Consider the following 21,556-nt stretch of genomic DNA (forward strand, 5'->3'; position numbering starts at 1 on the left):
ACAACTGCACAATTGTAAGAAGAAAAATAAGATTCATATAAAAAAAGGTGCTTTTTTTTTTTTTTTTTTTTAAATACAGAGGGATATCAGCAGTCTAGCCACCGCTCCCTCCCTCTGCCAGACTCAAATGTGATCATGCAATCAGATCTGCTTATTTCAGTGACACGTGTGAAACGAAGAAGCTCATTGGTCACCTCATTTAGAAATATAATCAAATTTCTCTCATCTCGTATTAAAAGTTTAGTGCCTCGCTCATTCACGATGTTTTTGCAGTCCCTTCTGATATTTTCCCCTTTCTTTTTTCATCGTTTTTGTTTTGATGTGGACCAACCCTGCTTGTCCCTGATTGGCTAATCCACCTGTCAATCACGCCCATCTGAACGTAGGGAGATTCACCGGTGACCAGACTCACATCTTTGTAAAGTATTGGAGAAGTGTGTATTCTGGATCCCATGGAAGTAAAAAAGATGGTAATATTATGTGATTAAAAGGTCATATTAAGTAAATTGCATGTAACATCTTTTACATGGAATAACCTACATCTAAAATAAAAATGGTTTAAAAAAAAAAGCGCCAAAAATTCACATTAATGTAACTACAATTATAAAACCGTAACTGAAAATTTAAAGGCCCATATTACACTATTTTCTGCCTTTATAATGTTGTTTCCTCATCACAAACAGACCTGGAGTTGTGTTTTGTTTCATTCACACATGTTAAACACACAAACCCTGCATATTGAGGCTGAGTTCTTCTCTCAAACAAAAAAAACAAACACTGCAACCTTGTGATGTCACGTGGTACAACAGGAAATGCTCCACTCTGTTTTTAAACTCCATACACCTTCACTAAAATCATTCGGATAATCCCTGCCCTGGAATTTCCTGGAATCTCTACTGCATAAAAGTTACAACTACGTGACATCACAAGGTGGAACGGGGCATTTTGAGCTTTGGCGATGTAGACAGACAGCAGGATTAGTCAAACATGTGTGAATGAAACAAAACACAACTCCAGGTTTGTTTTTGAGGAGATGACAACATTATAACACGGCTTAAAGTTCACAAGAATCCATTTTGTGCTTTAACGACTAAATCAAATGAATTGTTCTTTTCTATACAATGTGACAGGAAGAGTTAAACAGTCATTATTTTGCTACAACAACAAAAAGTGGCTAGAAAAAACCACATAAACAAGTATTTATGTATTTATTTGCGCTTTAGGGAAGATGAAAAACACCTGCGCGCATTAATAAAACCACTCTACACACTTCATACTTTGCACTACGCCTAATTAGAATTACCTCGCTCCGCTGCGCGCTAGGATCATTCACTAATCTTTTCTTTCCCCCCTCCTCCTCCTCTTCTCTCCAGTCCAGTCTAGACCGCGTAAAACAGATGAGCAGGCGGAGGAGGGGAGGGGGTGGGGATGGGGAGGTGGAGCCAGCCCTCTTAAGCGCTCTACGAGAGGAAGAGAGAGAGAGAGTAAGAGAGAGAAAGGGAGGGAGGGAGGACGAGAGAAGCTATCGGCACACACAGGCAGCGATTCAGAGCGAGCCCGGAGCAGGCATGGGCAGCCAGCGTAGTAGCGGCATCCTTACGCGCGCTCACTGAACACTCCAGCGATCGGGAGAGACGCAACCACCACGCACACCGCACAACGAACCAAAACCCGGGACCGAAGAGCGATTCTCCAAAGGACTCCTGAGGAAACCTACCCAACTACTAAACTGTCTCCTGTCCACTCTTCTTCTTCTTCTTCTTCTTTCACTCTACTTGGCATCCCAACACCGCAGCCTCTTCGCGAGAATGGCTCTCCGGATGCTGCTGCTCCTGCTGCTGCTGATGATGATGGTTCTATGCTGTTTTGTCAACAATGGTAAGTGGTGAAAGTCGTGGATTTTTGGCTGTTTGACTCCCGTTGGACTAATTCGTAGATGTTTCGCGTCTTGAGAGTCTTGGACCTGGGGATTCGCGTGTTGAATCGAGTTTTGCCGGTATGAATGGAAGGTTTTGACACATGGTTGAACTGTTTGTGACGCCAAAAGACAAGGGGCAGTTGCAATCAGTCGTTACGAAGAGGTAGAACTGAAGAATTTGGATGTCTGTCGTATTTGTTGATCAGAAAACTAACAGCGTTGGAAGTTTTAGCACTAGATTTTGTTGGTAGTCGATCTGGTTGTCTAAAAGCTTTTATAGACTGCAAACTACAACTGTGCAAAGAAATATGTTTATGGCAACTCGCTTTTGTTACCAGCAAACAAGTCTGAATGAGAATAAATTTGAACTTAAATGATCTGATATTATTGAGGGATTGTATCAAAATTCAATACTTCTAATACCTGATCAGTGTCTATAAAGTCCTTTTGCGATATTGACAGCGAAGTTATGTATTTGTTTCGACTAAATCCAGACTTTCGAGTCACAAAATTTCAAGATTACTAATTATTTTTATATATAAAAACCTTGCATCTATTTTGGACATTTTTGAAGTTGCCAGATAGAAAGATTTCTTTGCGAACTACACTTTTGTGAGTCGTCGTCATCTCCAAATCTGCAAAATTGAGCTTTGAGTTTGTACTTTTTTAATTTTTTGGCAACCCTCTCTCAGTGCCTTCCTAAACTCAGCGCACTTCACGTGGTTTGTATTTGCTCTATTTTCATGAAGTGACGTTTTTAAGAGATAAAAAGTTACACATTTTTGGTTGCTAAAAGGTCTAAACGATTCGGGGAAAAATATGTAATTTAGACTTTTCTGACAAGCGTAGCAATTGCGAACAAAGTGCCGATTTATGTTTGAATGATAGGATTTTGTTCAAACTTCAGATTTCAAACACGTCCAGAAAAAACTGTCTAAAAATCTGAGATCTGAACTGACCAACTAACACAAGAATCACATTTCATTTCATAAACTACAGGGCTAGCAGTTTTTATACAGAAGACGGACGTTTTGTTGTTTGTGAAGGAAATTATGATACTTCAAAAACGATTTACTAACTGCGTCCATTCAAATTCAGATTTTAATTATATCGCGATTAATCCTGAACCCATTTTCTTTTAATCACGAGAATCCGCTAATTTTTCCAAATTTTCAGGATTTGTTGATTCACAATACATCTTCGCAGAAAGACCAAAGTAATTTCCATGAATAACGAGCTGTTTAACATGCACAGTCGTTCACCGGACACCACCACGCTCCTGTATCTATTTAAATCACCCCATGCACAATATTTATCCTATTATGCCTTCTGTATACATGAGCTCTGGGCATGTGCCGTGGCTGCTGATGCAACGGGCAGCGTGGAACAAAGAGGGGAGTAAATTAAATGAGTTACAAACTGCTGATTGGAGGGGTTTTAAAAGCTCCGACTGGGCGTATTGATTTCGGTTGCCCCCGTCCCGAGGCTAGTGATGACTTCACATTCAAGCCTCAAGTCCGCTCCATGAATTTGAAATGAGACGCTGCAGGTTGGCGACTGCCCGGTTTGTCTGAGGATACGCGTGTGTGCCGCGAAAGAGTATGCTCAGGGGGATTCGTGGTTGGTTTCTTAGTGTTTAAGGATTGTGAAGTAGAACTAAATAATACAGCTGCACTATCTGGGGAAAATATATGCTATGTGATGTACAGTTTTTTTTGGGACAAGCCAAGCATGGTTAGATTAGCAATTTGCTTTAATAATAGGATTCTGTTTAAAGTTCAAAGGTCATATCCTACGCAAAGTTGACTCTTGTGAGCTTTAAATCGGGTTAAAATGTTGTTACCTCCTTAAAAACATACCTGGAGTTGTGTTTTGTTTCAGTCACACGTGTTTGAGTAACCTTTTGTTATTAGTCTGTCTCTGTTCCACCTTGTGATGTCATGAAGTGGTAGTTTTCAAGTTAACATCTACCTTTTAACTGTTCTGTAGAGATTGAGATGAGATTAATGATTCTAGTGAAGGTGTATGAGGTTTAAAAACACAGTGGAGCACTTCCTGTATTACCACATGACATCACAAGGTGGAGTAAAGTTTGCGAAAAGAACAGGATGTGTGTTGAACATGTGAGAATGAAACAAAAAAGCAACTTCAGATATGTTTTTTGATGAGAAAACAACATTATAACATAGATCAGAAAATAGCATAATATGGGACCTTTAAACAAATTCAGAAAAATTGACAAAAAGCCTGAACTAAACTTCAGGGTTAACACTTTTTATGCAAAATATGACCGGATATTTTGTGATTTGCTAATTGCGTCCATTCAAATTGCACTTTTGATTTGATTGCTATTAATCTTTGAGCCCTATCAAGCACTATGGGTAATTTGGGTACCTCGGCACTGTTTTGGCTAATTGTTTTGTGGTTAGTTACTTAGCGATTGTGAGTTGTATGATCTAGATTTGAAACCAATTTGAAGCCGTGCCAAGTTGCGGGATAATGAATAAAAGTAAATTGTTTTGGAAATGTTACTAATTTGCCTGGAATGTTCTGCAGTATGGCATTAAGTTCACATTTTTAACTTCTTCAGAGGAATTGACAAAAGACTGAAATACAAACTGATGCAAGAATCATATTTCAGAACATGTTTGTGCAGATCTAAACTACAGGGTTGGCAGCTTTTATGCAGAGTATGATCATAAAAATAATACTTTGTTTGTGGAGAAAACAATGGTACCAAAAAACCGCACGAGTACGGGTAATTTGGAGGTTGTTTGCTCTGTTTTTAGAGTGTCTAAAGTTTAAAGAAGACCTATTGCGCTTGTGTCTCCAATATAGTTATAATCCATGACACCCGTGGATCATTATTTTACATTTAGCACATTTTAAATCGGAATATTCATCTAAAACGACTTGGAAAACTATGGTGCCCAATTGGAACTGACGTCACTGTAAATGTCATCGCAACAAAGAGCCTCCTATGGCCAGCTGCACATCACACTAGCAGTTTAAAAAAAAAATTCGTACCAACATGACAATGCAATGCTGCCGAATCCTACACGTGTCATCGATTAAGAAAATAAAATTGAAGAACGAAGTAAGGACGGCGCCTTGAAAATAAGCGATTAAAGATTGCTCAAACATGCACGAATCACTCCAAATACAACTTCAAGAGGGTAAACGAGAAAGGGAAACCACTATGACATGGTTCAAAACTCTGAAAAGTCGATTTTGCAGAATACCTCTGCTTTAAATCATGGCAAAATGTGGAATAATGAAAATATATTAACTTGGCCAGTCTTTTCCTCAGCCAAGGGTTTGTAGTTTGTTCCATGGTTGGTTTCTTAAAGATTGTGGGTTATGAGAACTCGATTTTAACACAAATATTAAGCAGAAAAGTGTTTAAACCGTGCCAAGCTGTGGAATTAAAACACATATTTTTGCTTACAATTTTAAGTATTTAGTACATTTTCTAAGGTTAGTAGTTTCTTCCACGGTTGGCGAATGTGGGTTGTGAGAGCTAGATTTTTACCACGCATTTTTAAAACCATGTCTACACCATATGAAGTTGTGTACTTATAAAATCTTAAGCGTATTTAGATTAAAACATAGAGCAAATTTTTAGAATAATGCCTTTATATTTGTTTTAAGGGTTGGTACTTTGTTCTGAGGTTGACGTCTTAGCGATTGAGGGTTGTGAGAACTGGATAAAGAGTGTTTTAAGCCAAAGTTAGTTGTGGAATAAAAAAAAAATTAAATAAAAATCTATGTACGTACAGTGTCGTGGTTGATATACTGAGAATTTGGCCTGGATCCACTCAGCTCTAGTAAAAACATGATAGAATAATTACCAGTTAAGGATACCCGTAATAAAATAGCGTAAAACCATTATCGCCCATTGCTAATCTCACTGTTGAATGAAACACTGCTGTATTTTTAAAAGCCTGTCTGAACCATGCCGAGTCATTTGCCTAACTCTCCACAGCAGCTCATTGTGAAAAGCTGCAAAACAAACACGACGCAGGATATGAACTCCAAGTGGCAAAGTCCAGAATTTGAATATCAACCACCCGTTACAAACCACCTCCTGTGTGGAACAACACGGATTTTAATACGAAAGTTCAAGGAAAAAGCAAGGAGAGACACGTGTATACAGACTAGATTTAAGGAATGTTTAGGCCGAGGGTTGGTAGTGTGATTCCCCGCGACTGGCAATGCGTAAACTGCTGTTGTGTCATTAAGCAAGACGCTCGCTTTTCCTCCAGTGTTGGCGTTTAATGTTTGATGGATTTGTGAGAGATTCATTTTACATCTTACAAAACTGAAACCATGCTCTTATCTACAGCTAAAGGTGCGCTGCGTAACTTTTCTGATGGAGCCTCGCCCGCTTGCTTGTCTCCATGGAGATGTTATTGCTTTGCTTTGAACTTTTCCACAGTATAACGTGTTATTTTCAGTACTAAAAACACCTGTAGTTCAATAAATAACACTGATAAGTCGAACGCCTACAGTGGATAGCATTAACATCTCCATGGAGACAAGTATTAGGTGTATTCTCGACCAGAAAAGTTACCTAGCACAGTTTTAAATAATACATGTATGAGTATAGAAAGATAGAAAGTGCAAAACTGACTTGACTTAAAGCAATTTGACGATTTAAGCGTTAAAACCAAGGCTAACCTCAACAACCTACACGTTGACAAAAGAAAGGGCATTGACGTAATTGCTGATCCGATGTGCTAATTTGGTAAAACCGGCATCCAAACTCCATTGTAAGTGCAGATGTGTCGAAAAGCGCAGGTACTTTTAAAGGTGTCTAAACAGCCCGATCTCCAGTTACGCCATGTTCCTGTCTCCTATTGTGTGCAGTTCTTATGAGTAGGAGGGAGATTAAGAAGAAGAATAGTTGTTTTGGAGCTGAAAAAGTTGGAGATTTAAGTTTCTCTTAAGCAAAATGTCTGTAGAATTTAGGATATGCAAAGGGATATTTTATACGTCTAAATAGCTAGGTTTAAGATGACATATCAGTGTATAAATAAGGCTGAAGGATCTGGGTAAAAAAAATATCCAGCTGAGATTTTTCTGGCAAGCATTGTCATTAGATTTGCAGTGTCTGTTTTAATGATAGGATCCTGCTCAAAGATCACATCTTGAAAAACACGTCCAAACGGATTGACAAAAAGACTGAAATATGAACTGACAAACTAATACACAAATCATATTTCAGGACAGGGTTAGCAATATTTATGCAGAAAAAGACATGTGCTTTTTTTGTTTGTGGAGGAAATTATGGTGCTTAAAAAAAACTGCAGCCTTTCTGAATTCGGTTATCCAGGCATGACCAGAAGAGCGTCTGGTGTAAAACTTTAAACTTCAATGTCAGAACTACCATGAACCATGGAATTTTAAAGCTAAACCAAGTAACTTTTCAGGTGAAGGGTCTGTCACCTGCTTTTCTCCATGGAAATGTTATTATTTTGAATCTACAGTATCTAAAAACATATCTATCTCCAAGTAGGTGACAATATGGACATTTTTAAAGGAGCATTATGTAACTTTTGTGTTGAGGGGACCACGCCTGAATCTCCCTATGAAGATATTACTGCTTTGCTCCGTACGGCATTGACCTTGTATTTATTAAATTAAAGGTGTTTTTACTGCTAAAGCTAGAGCAGGGTTGTATTACCGCAGATCTGACCTGTAGTTTGGGCCTGAGGTGTGAATAACATCTCCATGAAGCCAAGTAGATGCCAGAAAGGTTACATAGTGCACCTTTAATGCATTCTTAAAGGCGCTGTAACAGATTTTCCCCCATGTATTTGAGCAAACTTTGTCATCAGATATATTATTTAACGAGTTCTTGAAGTCAAAACCTGTCCACTGCGTGCCGTCTGCATCTGTGAAGAGTTTTATGGTAAGTGCACATTAGCATGCTAGTTGTTTTTAGCTTTACTGTGACGGCTCTGGTCTCTGAGCATCCTAATTATTCACCGCACTTCTCATAACTTTCAGAATGCATAAGGTAAGTGAGGAATAACTTTGGACCACTGCAAACGGTGACAGTAAAAAGACAGTAAAAAAAGACAGTAAAAATCAGGTACAGCGCCTTTAAGTAACTCAATGGAAAAGCTGCCTAGTGGAGTTGAGCACAGAACAGATTATAAGCTACAGCATATTCATCACTAATTTGAATCTGACACTGGTAATAAAGGCTTTAATATGGCTCTCAGTTGCACTACTATATCAACTCTCCGAGGGGCACCGCGCTTTATTGCCTGCTTTTATGAGCAGCGAGGAGGGGGGCATTTTAGCCACAGTGTTCACAGGACTACCACTACGCACGGATCTCCCGGTTGTGGCATAGACATCTTCATCCTAATTACTCCATTATATACTAGAGTTAGTGTTGTCACGATGCAGAAATTTCAAACTCGATTGCGATGCTAAGGAATAGACTTGCCGCTATGATTGTTATTTCTTTCTTTAAACACAATTACTACGATTTAATGTTGAAAATCACATTCTGCAGTTTATATTGCGGTCTTATATCTGTGGAATCCCTCAGTCGTCCCAGTAAGTTCCATAGCGGTCCATGGGCGGATACTAGTCTATGTGTCTTATACTTGTTCTGATACAGTTCAAGTTCACTCTAAAGCTATTCAGGAAAGATTAATTTCTGTCCTGTGAATGTGACTTTTTTAGTATCGATACCTGCTCAAATGAGTATACTGTTTCGCTGCTAGTTTTAGTATCGATAAGTATGAGATTTTTGATGCATTTAACAAACATATTCTTCATTACTTGTAGTAAAAAATGGACAATATAGCAATTGATGTTCTGGAAAATAAGAATATTACATAAAATTTAAGAAATTATGGAAAAAACATTAGAAATAAAACTTTGTATTTTGGTAGTTAATTTTTTTCCCATTTTATGCTTTACTTGAATCTGAAACAAAGCATTTGAACATTTAGCACATTCCTGTTACATGTATGAGCAGCTCTTGAGGCCAATTTATGTCCACAACATGCTGCCTGCGTCTAATTCCAAAGCGTTTTATTGTCCAAGAATCAGGAAGTGCACGGTTTCCAGCCAGCAGAGCGGTCCTCCAGCAACCAACCCGCAAAAACATCCTGTACAAATCTTAGAAGTCAAGCATCGCCCCCAGTACTTTAGCTATTCTTGGGACTAGCCAGGTGAACGCTACCCGACTTGTTGCATCGGTTGGATTTCTAATTAGTGCTAGCGTGTTTCGTACAGGTACTTTCTGATAGTGTAGCAAACACAGGATGACCCCAAAGCAATCAGGAAGTGGATGATTTGCATGCTAGTTATTATTAGCATTACTATGATGAGTTGTGAAATAAACTCATTGCGGTGAATTATTCAGATTCTCGGAAAAAATTAGGAAGAAAAGTGAGGCATGACTTTGGACCAATGCAAACTGTTTAAAAAAATACTAGTTCTGTTCATTGTTTTTAAGACAGTAAAAATCAGGAGCGGCACTTTTAATCATTCTCCTTCCAAGTACAGGAGTCAACTTTCTCTACACTTTTGAAATCATCGCTTCATTTCCAGTCAGCAGAGCAATCCCCATGGCGACCAACCCACAAAAACATCCCGTCGAAAGCTTATAAGGAGTCAAGTGTCTCGCCCAATACTTTAGCCACCCTTGGGACTAGCCAGGTGAGCGCTAGCCGCCTTGTTGCATCGGTAGCATCTCTAATTAGCGCTAGCGTGTTGCGTACGGGCACATCTCCAAGGCTAGCCAAGAGCCATGGGGGAATTAGGCTAGGGTCAGAGTAGAGTAGCATGTTTAGATGTGCAGCTGTCAGGACTTGGACAACCTCCTAGCTTTGCCGCTAACCCCCCGCGCGCTCGTGCCAAGTCCCCCGTGAACACAGAAGAGGGGTTATGATCGCCGGGATGAAGGATGGAGGGCTTGGAGAATTACTGGTGCGATACGAAAAAGAGAAAGAAAGGATGGAAGGGAGGAGAGAGAAAGATTATGGGAGAAATCTGAAATGCTGCAAGTGACAATCGAAACGGGCCCATGGCAAAATCTCTTGATGGTTGACTTTTGATTGACAAGCGTGACTGACAGTTCATATGGAAGCTTCTACACATTTATATACTTTTACAGAGCAGGTATATATCCATGTGTCTACGCTCAACTTAAGAGTATTTGTGAGCAGCTGACAAATTGAAGAGGCAATATTACTCTTCAGTGGGGTATGAATGGCTAACACATACTATATTTAGATCAGCCTTTTTCTTTTTATTGTTTTTGAAAATGCTATATTCGCCGAAAACATCGTATTAACATGTTTAATAAGTTTCATTTTCATTTCTGAGGCTCTAAGTCCTCCTGGTTCTTCACGCTAAGTCGATCCGCCTATCATAAGACAATCAACGAGCATCCCGCTAATGAAACTACCACACATCGCATCAGGTTTGTGAAGTTGTAGTGTATTGTTTTCTATCATGCTTTTGTAAGAAGGGTTTGAATAGGGCCCACAAGAGATCCCTAAATTACTCAAACATATATGACTTGCATATAAAACCTCTTCAGGCATGTTTTTGATGAGGGAACAACGTTATAAGCTGGTAGAAAGCACCAAAAAGTACCTACTCTTTGTAAGTAGTAACAGTACCATGAGCGGATACTGGTTTGACAATGGCAAAACAATAAACATATACCGAGGACACTTCATATTATAGAGAGCTCTTTTAGGTTTATTGCTGGTTTTGGTAGAATATGGCAACCCAAAGTAAGAAGCTCATTCTGCTGTTTTGACCTCTAGAGCTGCAAGAGAAATTAGAATTGACAAAAATACTGATTTATGAACTGACAAACTAACAAACTAACACAAGAATCACTTTTCAGAAGTTGTTTGTACAGATCTAAACTACAAGGTTAGCAGTTTTTATGCAGAATAAGACAGAAGGTTTTGTTGTTTTAGAAGAAATCATTGTACTTAAAAATTTGCTAACGGAATAAAAACTCGATTTTGACACTAAGGAATAGACTTGATACTTGATGCCGATACCACTGTGATAGTAAAAAGCACTCTTTCTTTAGACCATGGAATGTGATTTTCAACATTGAATAATAAAACTTTCTTACCACGAGGCCTATATACTAGTCTAGGTGGTCTTATACTTGTTCCGATACAGCTCAAGATCATTCTAAAGTTATTCAGGAAAGGTTCATTTCTGTCCTGTAAATGTGACTTTTTTTAGTATCGGTATTTGCTCAAATGAGTATCTAGTTTCGATACTAGTTTTAGTTTTGATTAGTATCTGATTTTACTATACTTTTGACACGCCTGTAATCTTGCAGCACCATTCCCGAGCACGCAACCCGCTCCACCCCTCCCCTAGCCGCTTCCCCGGGTGGTAGACATGTCTCTTTGCGATTTGCATTTGTCGCATGTGGAATGAGAGAGCGAGAGAGGAAGAGAGAGATAGAGCGAGAGAGAGGACATGACCAAAGCAGGAGGAGATGAGAGAAAGTACAGAATACAAAGAATCCCCACTGCCATCTGACTCCCCTTCTGGAGGTAGAGACTAACCCCCACCAAACCCCCCCCTCCCCTCACTAACCCTCCCTCCGGGCGTCTCATTGTGCCATCCTCGGCTTCGGACTTGGCACCGTCGCGGCACGGATCGGCACGCCAAGTGGGAGATTGGAAGAGTGTGGGACAGACACTGACTGGCTTATTGGCTGACTTTCGCAAAAGGAATATTCATCGTGGACTTTTGGAGAAGGCGAAGGGGAGGGTAAAAGATGGAAAGATGGAAAATGTTGTTGTTGTGAAAGCGAAAGTGAAAGTGAAAAATTATTCAAAATAGTATGAAATGATTGGATTCTTATAGTAAAACATGTACTGTGCAACTGCAAAAGATAACGTGATAATATTGTATAAATCTTTACTTTGTTCTAAAAAAAAAACAAAAAACTTCTGCTTCTACTACTGCTACTACCACTACTATTATACTTCTTTTACTTCTATTACCAACATTAACAATTCTCAACTACTGGTGTGGTTAATCGGTGCCATTAAAACAGCAACGAATACAACATTTTTGGCAAACATTCAGTAACATTTACATTGACACTGACATCTCCATGAATATAAATACGGTTTATGCTGTACTGTGGAAAATTATAGACAAAAGAACAAGATTTCCATGGAAACAAACAGCTGGAGACCCTTCTTCAGGCCAACTTAGAGTCGGGTATGTGGAGATGCAAGCCCGCTCATAGTAAGGACGCATGTTTTTTCTATGTTTTTCTCATAATAACATACAAAATGTGAAAAATAATTTTAGTCTATTTTTTGGCCAAAAAGTTCTTAGTTCCTTCAGTAAAACTATGACTTCACTTTGACCACAGCTGGTTGTCTGGCCAAAAATTGGACTAAGTCATAAGTCCCAGTTTTTTGAACGAGCAATGCTAATTAAAATGGCGAAATACTGTGGGGAAAAAAATGAATAAAAAATGAAATAACCTTCCCCTAATTTGAATTCAGGTGCGTTCTTCTAATTTAAGGGCTGAGATCCAACCTCCATCTTTTTTCAGTTCACATTTTTTTGGCTACTCGCTATGTACAGATGGAACGGCGGCTCCGAGTTCAGTTTTAATTACATTCTGTGCAGGAAGACTCTCTCCAAGCTGTTTCTTTAAATGACAGCCACCTTGACTTGGAAAAGATGCTGGTATTCTGACTAGAACTTATCTCCTCTCTCACACAAGGCCCGTTGAATGAGTCTGAATCCGGACCATTTGAGGATTTCTTGAAATTTTGGTCTGCAGTGCCAAGGTCTTGGTTTTGCGACAGTGGTTTTTCAGACTCCACCACGCCTGCTGGTTCCTTTTTATTATATGTTTTTGTTAATTTGTCTTTTTGTGGATTCAGCCTTGCCTATTAGCACAAACAAAAAGAAAAAGTTTTTTAAAAGTTGCAATTTTAACTAATTCTTTATTATCACTGTTTCAATTCTGCAGTTGTGTTAAATGTCCAAGTTTGTAACTTTCTGGAGGTGGCATGTCTCCTGCATAACTGCAGGGGAATAGAAAGCCATACTTGGGAACATTCTCCATGGAGATAGATATGTTTTATGTCATACTATGGAATATTATAGTCAAAGTCAGGTTTGTGGAAATGCAAGAGCACTCAGAGTAAGGATGCATGTTTTTAAGTGCACTAAACATAACCAAAATGAAAAGAAAGTTGTTTTTTTTTCTTGTCTTTTTTTTTTTTTTAATATTACAGACTGTGACTTTAAAGTAATGGTAGACATTTACACATGCTTGGTCACACAGCGTTATGTCACCCAGTGGTAATCCAGGATGTGCGCCTCATTCACCTTTACCAGACTCATTCTGATCAAATTGCCTTCACGATGCAGAAAAGCACTTGCTAGCAGCTCTGGATTTTAGCCTCATTTAATCTGCCTCACTGCTCAGTGTGTAGGCAGCCTTGGCGCCTCTGTGTGTGATTGGAGTTTGTACTGGTGCTCTGATACCATCAACTTTACATACTAGACCTTTTTTGAGTTACTGATACAACACCTGATATCTACATTTTTTTTTTTTTTTTTTCATTTTGGTTGTGTTTGTTGCATTGAAAAACTTTTGTCTTGGCTGTTAACAGGCTTGCATCTCCACAAACCTGACTTATTTGGCCTGGAGGAGGGCATCCTCCTGCTTGTTTCCATGGAAAATGTTCTCTTGGCTATAATCCAAGCACAAAACTATCTTCATGGAGAATGTTCTGAAGTACATTCTGTTGCTTTAAGTAAGAATCTTTCAACATCAGAGCAGAGACTGAAAATTGCATTTCTTTCCGTACAACACAATGAACATACAACAAAAAAACATTTATTTTTTTTCAATGTACATATTTAATGGAAGATATAATAAAAATTAAACTAATAATAAAACTAAATCATTAAAGAAGACATTGTGCTTGTGTCTGCTCTATAGTTATAATCTATGACACCTGTGGATCATTATGTTATAATTTGCACATTTTATATCACAATATTCATCTAAAATAGCGTAATAAAAGAAACAAGTTTGCTCACTTCTGTGTTTAAAAAACTGCAGTGCCCAATGGGAACCGACGTAAACGTCATCACAACAAAGAGCCACGACTTTGAATTTTACGTGTATCACTGATTTAAGAAAAAAAAAAAAATAGGAGAACGAAGTAAGTAGAGGGCAGTGGTCGTATGCCGGTGAAAATGGATTGATCGGCAACATGGCGTCTTGAAAATAAGCGATTAAAGATTGCTCAAACATGCATGAACCACTCCAAAAACAACTTTGAGAGGGTAAATAAGAAGAGGAAACAATAGTCCAGTTGTTTTTTTTCCACCAAAACCAATCCTAATGTTATTCCACCTTATTCTTTCCATGACGGCGATAACCACTCTGCAACTGCGCTTTCACCCCTCTGCAAAACGCTTGATCGAAACTCTAAAAGGCTGTATACATTTTGATTGACAAAGCCCTTCAGGAGCCGCACGGCGTTCTCAAACATTATCAGTCGCTTTATGATTTGAATCCGTATCAGCTATTTACATCAAACTTGCCCGTTGCTATTATCCCGTGCGCTTTCAAGGACTCCTAAAATCTCGTCCATCAGAGTAATCCCTCATTAAAGATTAACGTGTTTGGATTTGCAGTGCCGCTATTATAAACGCCACTCGTTCGGTTTTCCATGCGCTATAAAACACTCGTCAGCCTCTTATAGTTGATTACATGATGTGCAATCAGTGCTGAGCTGGCTATCAGGAGACAGGAACTTTCTCTTCACAAGTTTAGCCAAGCTTTTGTTGTTGTTGTTCGCTAGCCCCAGACTTTGTGATGGGATTGATTGGATGCTTTGGCCGTTTTCCATTGGAGAGGATTTGATACCGGTTCTTAAAGGTTCTATATTAAAAAAATGCCTTAAAGCTCACAGGAGTCCATTTTGTTTATGTTACCTCCTCAAAAATGTATTGGAAGTTGGGTTTTGTTTCATTCACACCAGTTTGAGTAACCCTTCATTTTTAGTAGTGGTAGTTTTCAAGCTTCCTTTTACCTTTAGTTCAGTCGAAATTGGCAATTTCCGAGGTTGAACTGATCCAAGTGATTCTCGTGAAAGTGTATGAAGTTTAAAAATACAGTGGAGCACTTCCTGTTTTACCACATGACATCATGAGGTTGAACAGTGTCTCAGCCTAAATATGCAGAGTTTGTGTGTTAAACATGTGTGAATGAAATAAAACACAACTCCAGATATGTTTGGGGCCAGGTCACACTGCATATTTCACTAAAATTATGTTATAAATTGTATCTAAGATTTAGCTAGAACTAAAAAATATGACCCATTATATGTAGTATTCCTAGTTTAAAGAAGACTTATTATGCAAAATCAACTTTTTTATGTATGATTTACTTAAACATATACACCCCCCCCCCCAAAAAAAAAAAAAAAGAGAACAGATGAGTGAGAAAAAAGAAACAAAACAAGAACAAAAGACAGACAGAATATGTGCTACTAAAACACTTAGCATAGTTAGATCAGTCACTTGATATCCATGAAATAAAAGCAAAATTAATGTTTCAGAGCTTTTACCCATGTTATAGTTGTCTTCCCTCTCCGTTGACTCACCCAAAGTTGTTTTTTGGAGTGATTCGTTCATGTTTGAGCAACTTTAGTCACTTATTTTTGCTTATTTTCAAGTCCTGTTTTCACATCCTGTTCTGTACTTACTTAGTTTTCTCCAATTTTGTTTTCTTAATCAATGATACGTGTAGCATTCAACAGCGTCACGTGCCCATTTTGGTTCAAATAAAATAAAAAACAAATCCATTACTCGCTAACATGATCTGCAGCTGTCCATAGGAGGGACCGACAGCTCTTTGGTGTGATGATGTTTACAGCGACGTATTCATCTACTTGGCACCGCAGTTTTCTGTCATTTTAGATTTAAAATGTGCAAATTATAACAAAATGATCCACAGGTGTCATACATTATAGCTATAGAGCAGACACAAGCACAATAGGTCTTCTTTAACAAAAGTGTATCTAAGATTTAGCTAAAAATCTCATCCAATAATCCCTAGTTTAACATTTTTTGTGAAATTTAGTAATTTTACTTCCGGGTTGGATTCTAGAGATTATTCCATTACTGTTATCTAGCAACCATACCCTAAACAAGGACCAGAGTTTGTCTAATCTACCCAGTTCTTAATTATTTAATGAATAAATTAATATGAAAACACTTTTACCTTCTTAAATCAGTGTTTTAACTGTCAGAATAATGTGAAAACCTGCCACACGATTTGGTTGACTACCTTTGGCAAAAATCCATCAACTAAACTATTCCTATAAATGCACTATCTCCACTCCTTTCTGTCATTTGAGCTAAGCACAGTAGCCTTTCTCTGTCCTGTCTCTACAGCGGCCGTAGAACCATCAGCCTCCCCCACCCTCTCGGCCTCCTCCTCTTTCCCACCGGCAGTATACAAACCCCAGGCGAGACATGTTCCCTAACAAATTGATCACCTTGTCTTCACTTCTCTCTCCTTTTTGATTGTTAAGTCGTAATTTCTTCTTCCAAAGTGCCAGTAAAACGACTTTCTAAGCAAAGGTCAAAGATGACAAAATCAAATCAGTTTATAAAGTGGCAAGTCGGAAAAGTTGTCTCGAGGCATTATGGGTAAAATGACAGTAGCAAGAAAAACAGCATTTATCAAGAAGAAAATAGGGCAGAGGTCAGGTTGGTTAAATGTGGATATAGTATAGGTGAATGTTCCATAAAATGGCATTACAAACTTATCAGTCTCCATGGAAACAAGCAGGTTTAGCAATAAAACACCTCTAATTGAATTTTAATGTAAGATTGATCAGTTCAGTGGCTTAAACGAATAGAAACGCTATCTCCATAGAAACAGTTAGGTAGTAGGCGTGGCCCTTTATTAAGAGCTATTTCATGAGTTTTTAAATTAGGTCTTAGGTTAGGTTTTGTTTTGGGTTTCTGGGAAAATGTGCTAACCACCTGACGAACAAAAGTTAGCTAGTACGCCTCACAAGTGTCAATGAATCTATACAATATATCTGCACAGGGGCACCGCAGATTTTGCTCAAATATATGGGAAAAAATAGGGAACAGACCCTTTTTCTCCTCTTCTTCTTCTCCTTCTCCTCCTTTCTTTTCTGCCCCCTCTCCTCCTCCTCACTTCTCCCCCCCTCCTCCCTCTCTCCCTCCTTGGGTACAAAAACCCCTTGTCTCCTCTCCTCCTCCCTCTACTTCTCCCCCTTTCTTTTCTGCCCCCTCTCCTTCTCCCTGTCTCCTCCCCTCTCTTCTCTCCCCCACTCCTTCCCTCCCTCCTCCATCTCTTCTTCCCCTCTCTTCTCTCCCTTGCCCCCCTTTCCTCCTCCTCTACTCCCTCTCCGTATCTCTCTCCTCTCTGTCTCTCCCCCATCTTCTCCTCTTCCTTTTCTCCCCATCTCCCTCCCTCCTTTTCCTCCCCCTCCTCCCTCTTCTCTCTCTCCTCCTTCTTCTCTTCCTTCTCCCTCTTCTCTCCCTCCTCCCTCTCTCCTTCCCCTCTCTTCTCTCCCTCGCCCCCCCTTTCCTCTTCTTCCCCCTCCTCCTTTTCTCCTCTCCCCATCGTCTCCTCCTCCTTCTCCACCCCTCCCTTCTCCCCCCCTCTCTTTCTCCCACCTCTCCCATTCTCTCTTACCTTTTCTCCACCTTCTCCACCTTTCTTCTCTCTCTCCTCTCTCTCTTCTCCCCTTCTTTCTCGCCTCCTTTCTGCTCCTTCTTTCCCCTGTCCATCCTCTTCCTCCTCTCCTCCTCCTCTTCCCCCTCTCCCCCTTATGTTCTTTTAACAACATTCTTCTTCCCACAACTAAAATGTCCAGCTACAGTCGCTCGCCGCTTCTCCCTCCTCTTTGTGAATTGATGCTAACGTTCATTGACCATATCGGAGCGAGATTGACCCCGAAGACGACCCTCGCTCCCGTCAGTTGAGCGCCCCCTTCCGAGCTCCTTTCCCAGGCTGCAGGTTTGGAGGAGAAGGGGCGTACCACCACCAGGCCTGACCCAAACCTAACCCCAACTCTCGTACACACCCAGGCCGTATTGACTTTCCCAGTGGAGCGTGATTGTGCTTGTTTATGCCTCATCCGTCTTTGGCCATCTTTCACTAAGTTGTGGTTAACCTTGGAGTGGGGTTTTTGTTTTGTTTTTGGGTTTTTTTAGTGGCACCAGTTAAGAGACATATTCTCTCACTGGAGGATAAAGGTGTACTGAAAACTGTGGGGCAAAACTTGAGTGTTTTTCCTTGCTTAAAGGGCTCATGTTATGCTATTTTCTGATCTGTGTTATGTTTCCTCATTACAAACACACATGGAGTTGTGTTTTGTTTCATTCGCACATGTTTAACACACACAAAACACATCTCCGGATATGTTTTTGAGGAGGTAACAACATTATAACATGACTTAAAGCTCACAAGAATCCATTTTGTGTGATATAGGACTTAAAGGTGTGCTATTTAAGTATGTGGAGGGTCTGCCACCTGTCTCCATGAAGATGAAATGTTCCACGGTAGACATAAAACCTCTCTATCTCCTTCCTGTATTATCAAAAGACATCACAAGGTGGAACGGAGTGTTTTTAGTTTGAGAGAAGAACTTGTGTGTGAATGAAACAACAGCGTCATATGGGTTGTTTAAATAACATGTGAACTGCTAAATAAAGTAATCAAAGGGACGATGATTTGGCTTGTACATGTCATTTAAATAATTTTATAACTCCAAATATATCATCTCAATCTGATTTCGTGTGCACCTATAACTGCAGTCAACATCACCAACATTAACACTTCATGAAAACCTGTCTTTTTCTGACCGAAATTCGTTCCAGATTCACCAAGTGAGTCCATTGCAACTCTCGAAGCTCAAAGGTTAAAACGGGCTGGAAATAGGTAAGAGTTTTAATATGCAAAACAGCCAAACCTTTCTTTGTCTGTGAACAGTTGGAGCTTCTCAAGCTTGCCAAATGCCTTTATTTACCTCGGTGAAGTGAGCATACAACAGCTTATGCATTAGCGACAAGGAGTGAAGATAGATTTTTCTTCCAAGTTTACCTTAGAGACAGCCAATATTAGACGTTAATATTTCTGGCTATTATCACAGACTAATAAATAATGCATTAGTCTTATATAGTAAAAGAGAAATAACATCTGTCAACTGGACAAAATGTTGTAGGAGTGAAGACGTTTCGCTGCTCATCCAAGCCGCTTCTTTAGTTCTGGTCAGATCACTCATGGACACTGCCTTATATCTGAAGTGAGGAGATAACTACACTGAAACTCAAAACTGTATTATTTACGGTATCTGTTTGTAGGTTATTGTGCTAGCGCAAGTGTGCACTGTGCCTGTGTCCTACTTAGCATAGTCATTCAAGCCCCTAGCGAGTGGTTTCACACATATTACCATCCTGGCTAGCCCTATTGTTTTCTTTTTTTTTCCCTTTTTCTTTTTCTTTCCTAGTCTTGTATAGCACTTTTCCAGGCGCTCAAACTTTCTTTATGGCCCCCCTGACCACCACCAACATTCATACTAGGCAATTTGGGTAAAGTGTCTTTTTAAAGGACACATCAACAATTTTGCAACTATCTCCTCACTATGGCACCTGGTATTCCCTGCGGTTTCCCATCCAAGTATTAACCAGACCCAGCCCTGCTTAGCTTCTGAGATCAGGCTTTGACAAGAAAATCTGGCCAATAAATAAGTTTAATTAATTAATGCATTTCTTCCATTAGCATCATGGGACAGCAAATGCGTTGGGGGTGCAGCCTGTTGGGATGCTGTAGTTGGAGTAATAGTAGAAGTATTAATAGTGTATTTGCTTTTAAACACTTTACCAAAAGACTATATAATGTGAGAATAAGTTGTTTAAGTCTGCAAGTTTCCAAAGATTGGTCAGTCTGAAGCGTTCTTCCAGCACAAAGGTCAAAGAACGTATTTTTAACAACTGGTGCATTAAAATTACATTCAGAATAGAGACTTGTGAAATACACTTCGCTTCATTTTAACTTATCCTTACGTAAGATGATATGTCGTAAGAAAATGTTGTATTATGTAACTGAAAACTTGTAGATAATATTGTTATTGAAATATATATCTGTCAGGCATCTACAGAGGTGGGTGCAAAAGCCAGAAATTGTACTCGAGTAGGATGTAACTTAAAAGTATTACTCAAGTAGAAGTATATAGCAGTGGTCCAAGAAGAAGTAAGAGTAAAAAAAAAATACTTGGGGTGATAACTATTAGAAGAGGAAGAGTAACTGGATGTAATATCAGATTCAAAATTCAAATTGAAGTCAATGTAATTTGACTAATTAATTAATCAGTGACTTAAGTTAATTTAAAGCCCCAGTATGTAACTTTTTGGCCCAAAATAGACTCAAATAAAAGCATGATTTTTATTTTTATTTTGGTTGTTTTTATTGCACAGAAAAACATGCATTTTTACTGTGGGTGAGCTTACATCTCCACAAACCTGACTCTTACTTGGACTGCTTGTTTCTATGGTAACGTTGTATTTTTGGCTTTAATCTTCCGCAATACGGCATATCTAGAATGAGAATGTTCCGAAATATGGTTTTAACTTTCTATTTCCATGGAATCATGCAGGTGATGTGCCACCTCCAGAAAGTTACATGTTGATTTAATATTGTCAAAATAAAGCTTTTGTTACCTCTAGACTTACTCACAGTGGGAAGACTAACCAAAGTTTGACTCAAGTAAAAGTAAAAGTTTGCTTTTGTTACACCAAAGTATTCAATTTTGCTTGTCCTTGAAATATATTCAATTTTTGTGAAGTTAAACAGCCAAAAGCTGTTTTTGTCATCACAGTTCTGGTGTGAATCATGTGATTAGAGATTGACTGATAGGTTTTTTTTTTCTTTTTCATGGCCGATGCCGATACCAATTGTTTAGAATACAGAGCAACCGATGGCCGATAAGCTCTGATGATATTTTTGGGCCAGTATACCGGGCCTCAAATTATGTAATTTACTCACCCACAGTGCTTTTTTTTAACCACAAACCTCTAGAAAGCACTGTATCACATTTAGTGCAGTTATCACTTTGTATTAAAGTCTTAATAATAATAATAATAATAATAATAATAATAATAATATAAACTGTGTGTATGTTCGAGGCAAATCAACCAAAACAAAATATTGTCCTGTGCTGGAGATTTAAGGATGATACGCTAAAAAGTCCAAATATCGGCCAACTGATTAAAAGTTCCCGTCAAAGTTGCACAAACAAGTGAGATAGTGTATCAAGTAACCCCTTATGAATACATCTCATACAGTGTTGTTCTCTTCTAACAGACGGCAATGACCAGTCTACTTTTTCATAGAATGTACAGTAATAGGTTTTAAGTTCATCACCATATGATCTTATGAAAAGGTTATTGAGTAAATATAACTTTTGCTCCCCACCTCTGGGCATCTATAAATTCAACTTATAAAACTCACTATAAATCATCATCTAATCACATCTCACTTTAAACGCTGACATATTTCCTTGGGGTATGTTTTAATATTCAGCTATTTTC

At 38.9% G+C, this 21,556-nt stretch overlaps 1 protein-coding gene across 1 annotated transcript in view; it reads left to right on the forward strand.

The window, feature by feature from the left end:
* Positions 1–1,548: 1,548 nt before the first annotated feature.
* Positions 1,549–21,556, forward strand: part of LOC117380906 (kin of IRRE-like protein 3) — a 529,472-nt gene continuing 509,464 nt past the window's right edge. The window contains exon 1 of the mRNA XM_055226425.1: positions 1,549–1,878. Coding sequence (XP_055082400.1) covers positions 1,809–1,878 — 70 coding nt within the window. The 5' untranslated portion in view covers positions 1,549–1,808. The remainder of the gene's footprint in view (positions 1,879–21,556) is intronic.

Source organism: Periophthalmus magnuspinnatus, chromosome 14 (genome assembly GCF_009829125.3).
Source record: "Periophthalmus magnuspinnatus isolate fPerMag1 chromosome 14, fPerMag1.2.pri, whole genome shotgun sequence".
NCBI classification, from domain to species: Eukaryota; Metazoa; Chordata; class Actinopteri; order Gobiiformes; family Gobiidae; genus Periophthalmus; species Periophthalmus magnuspinnatus.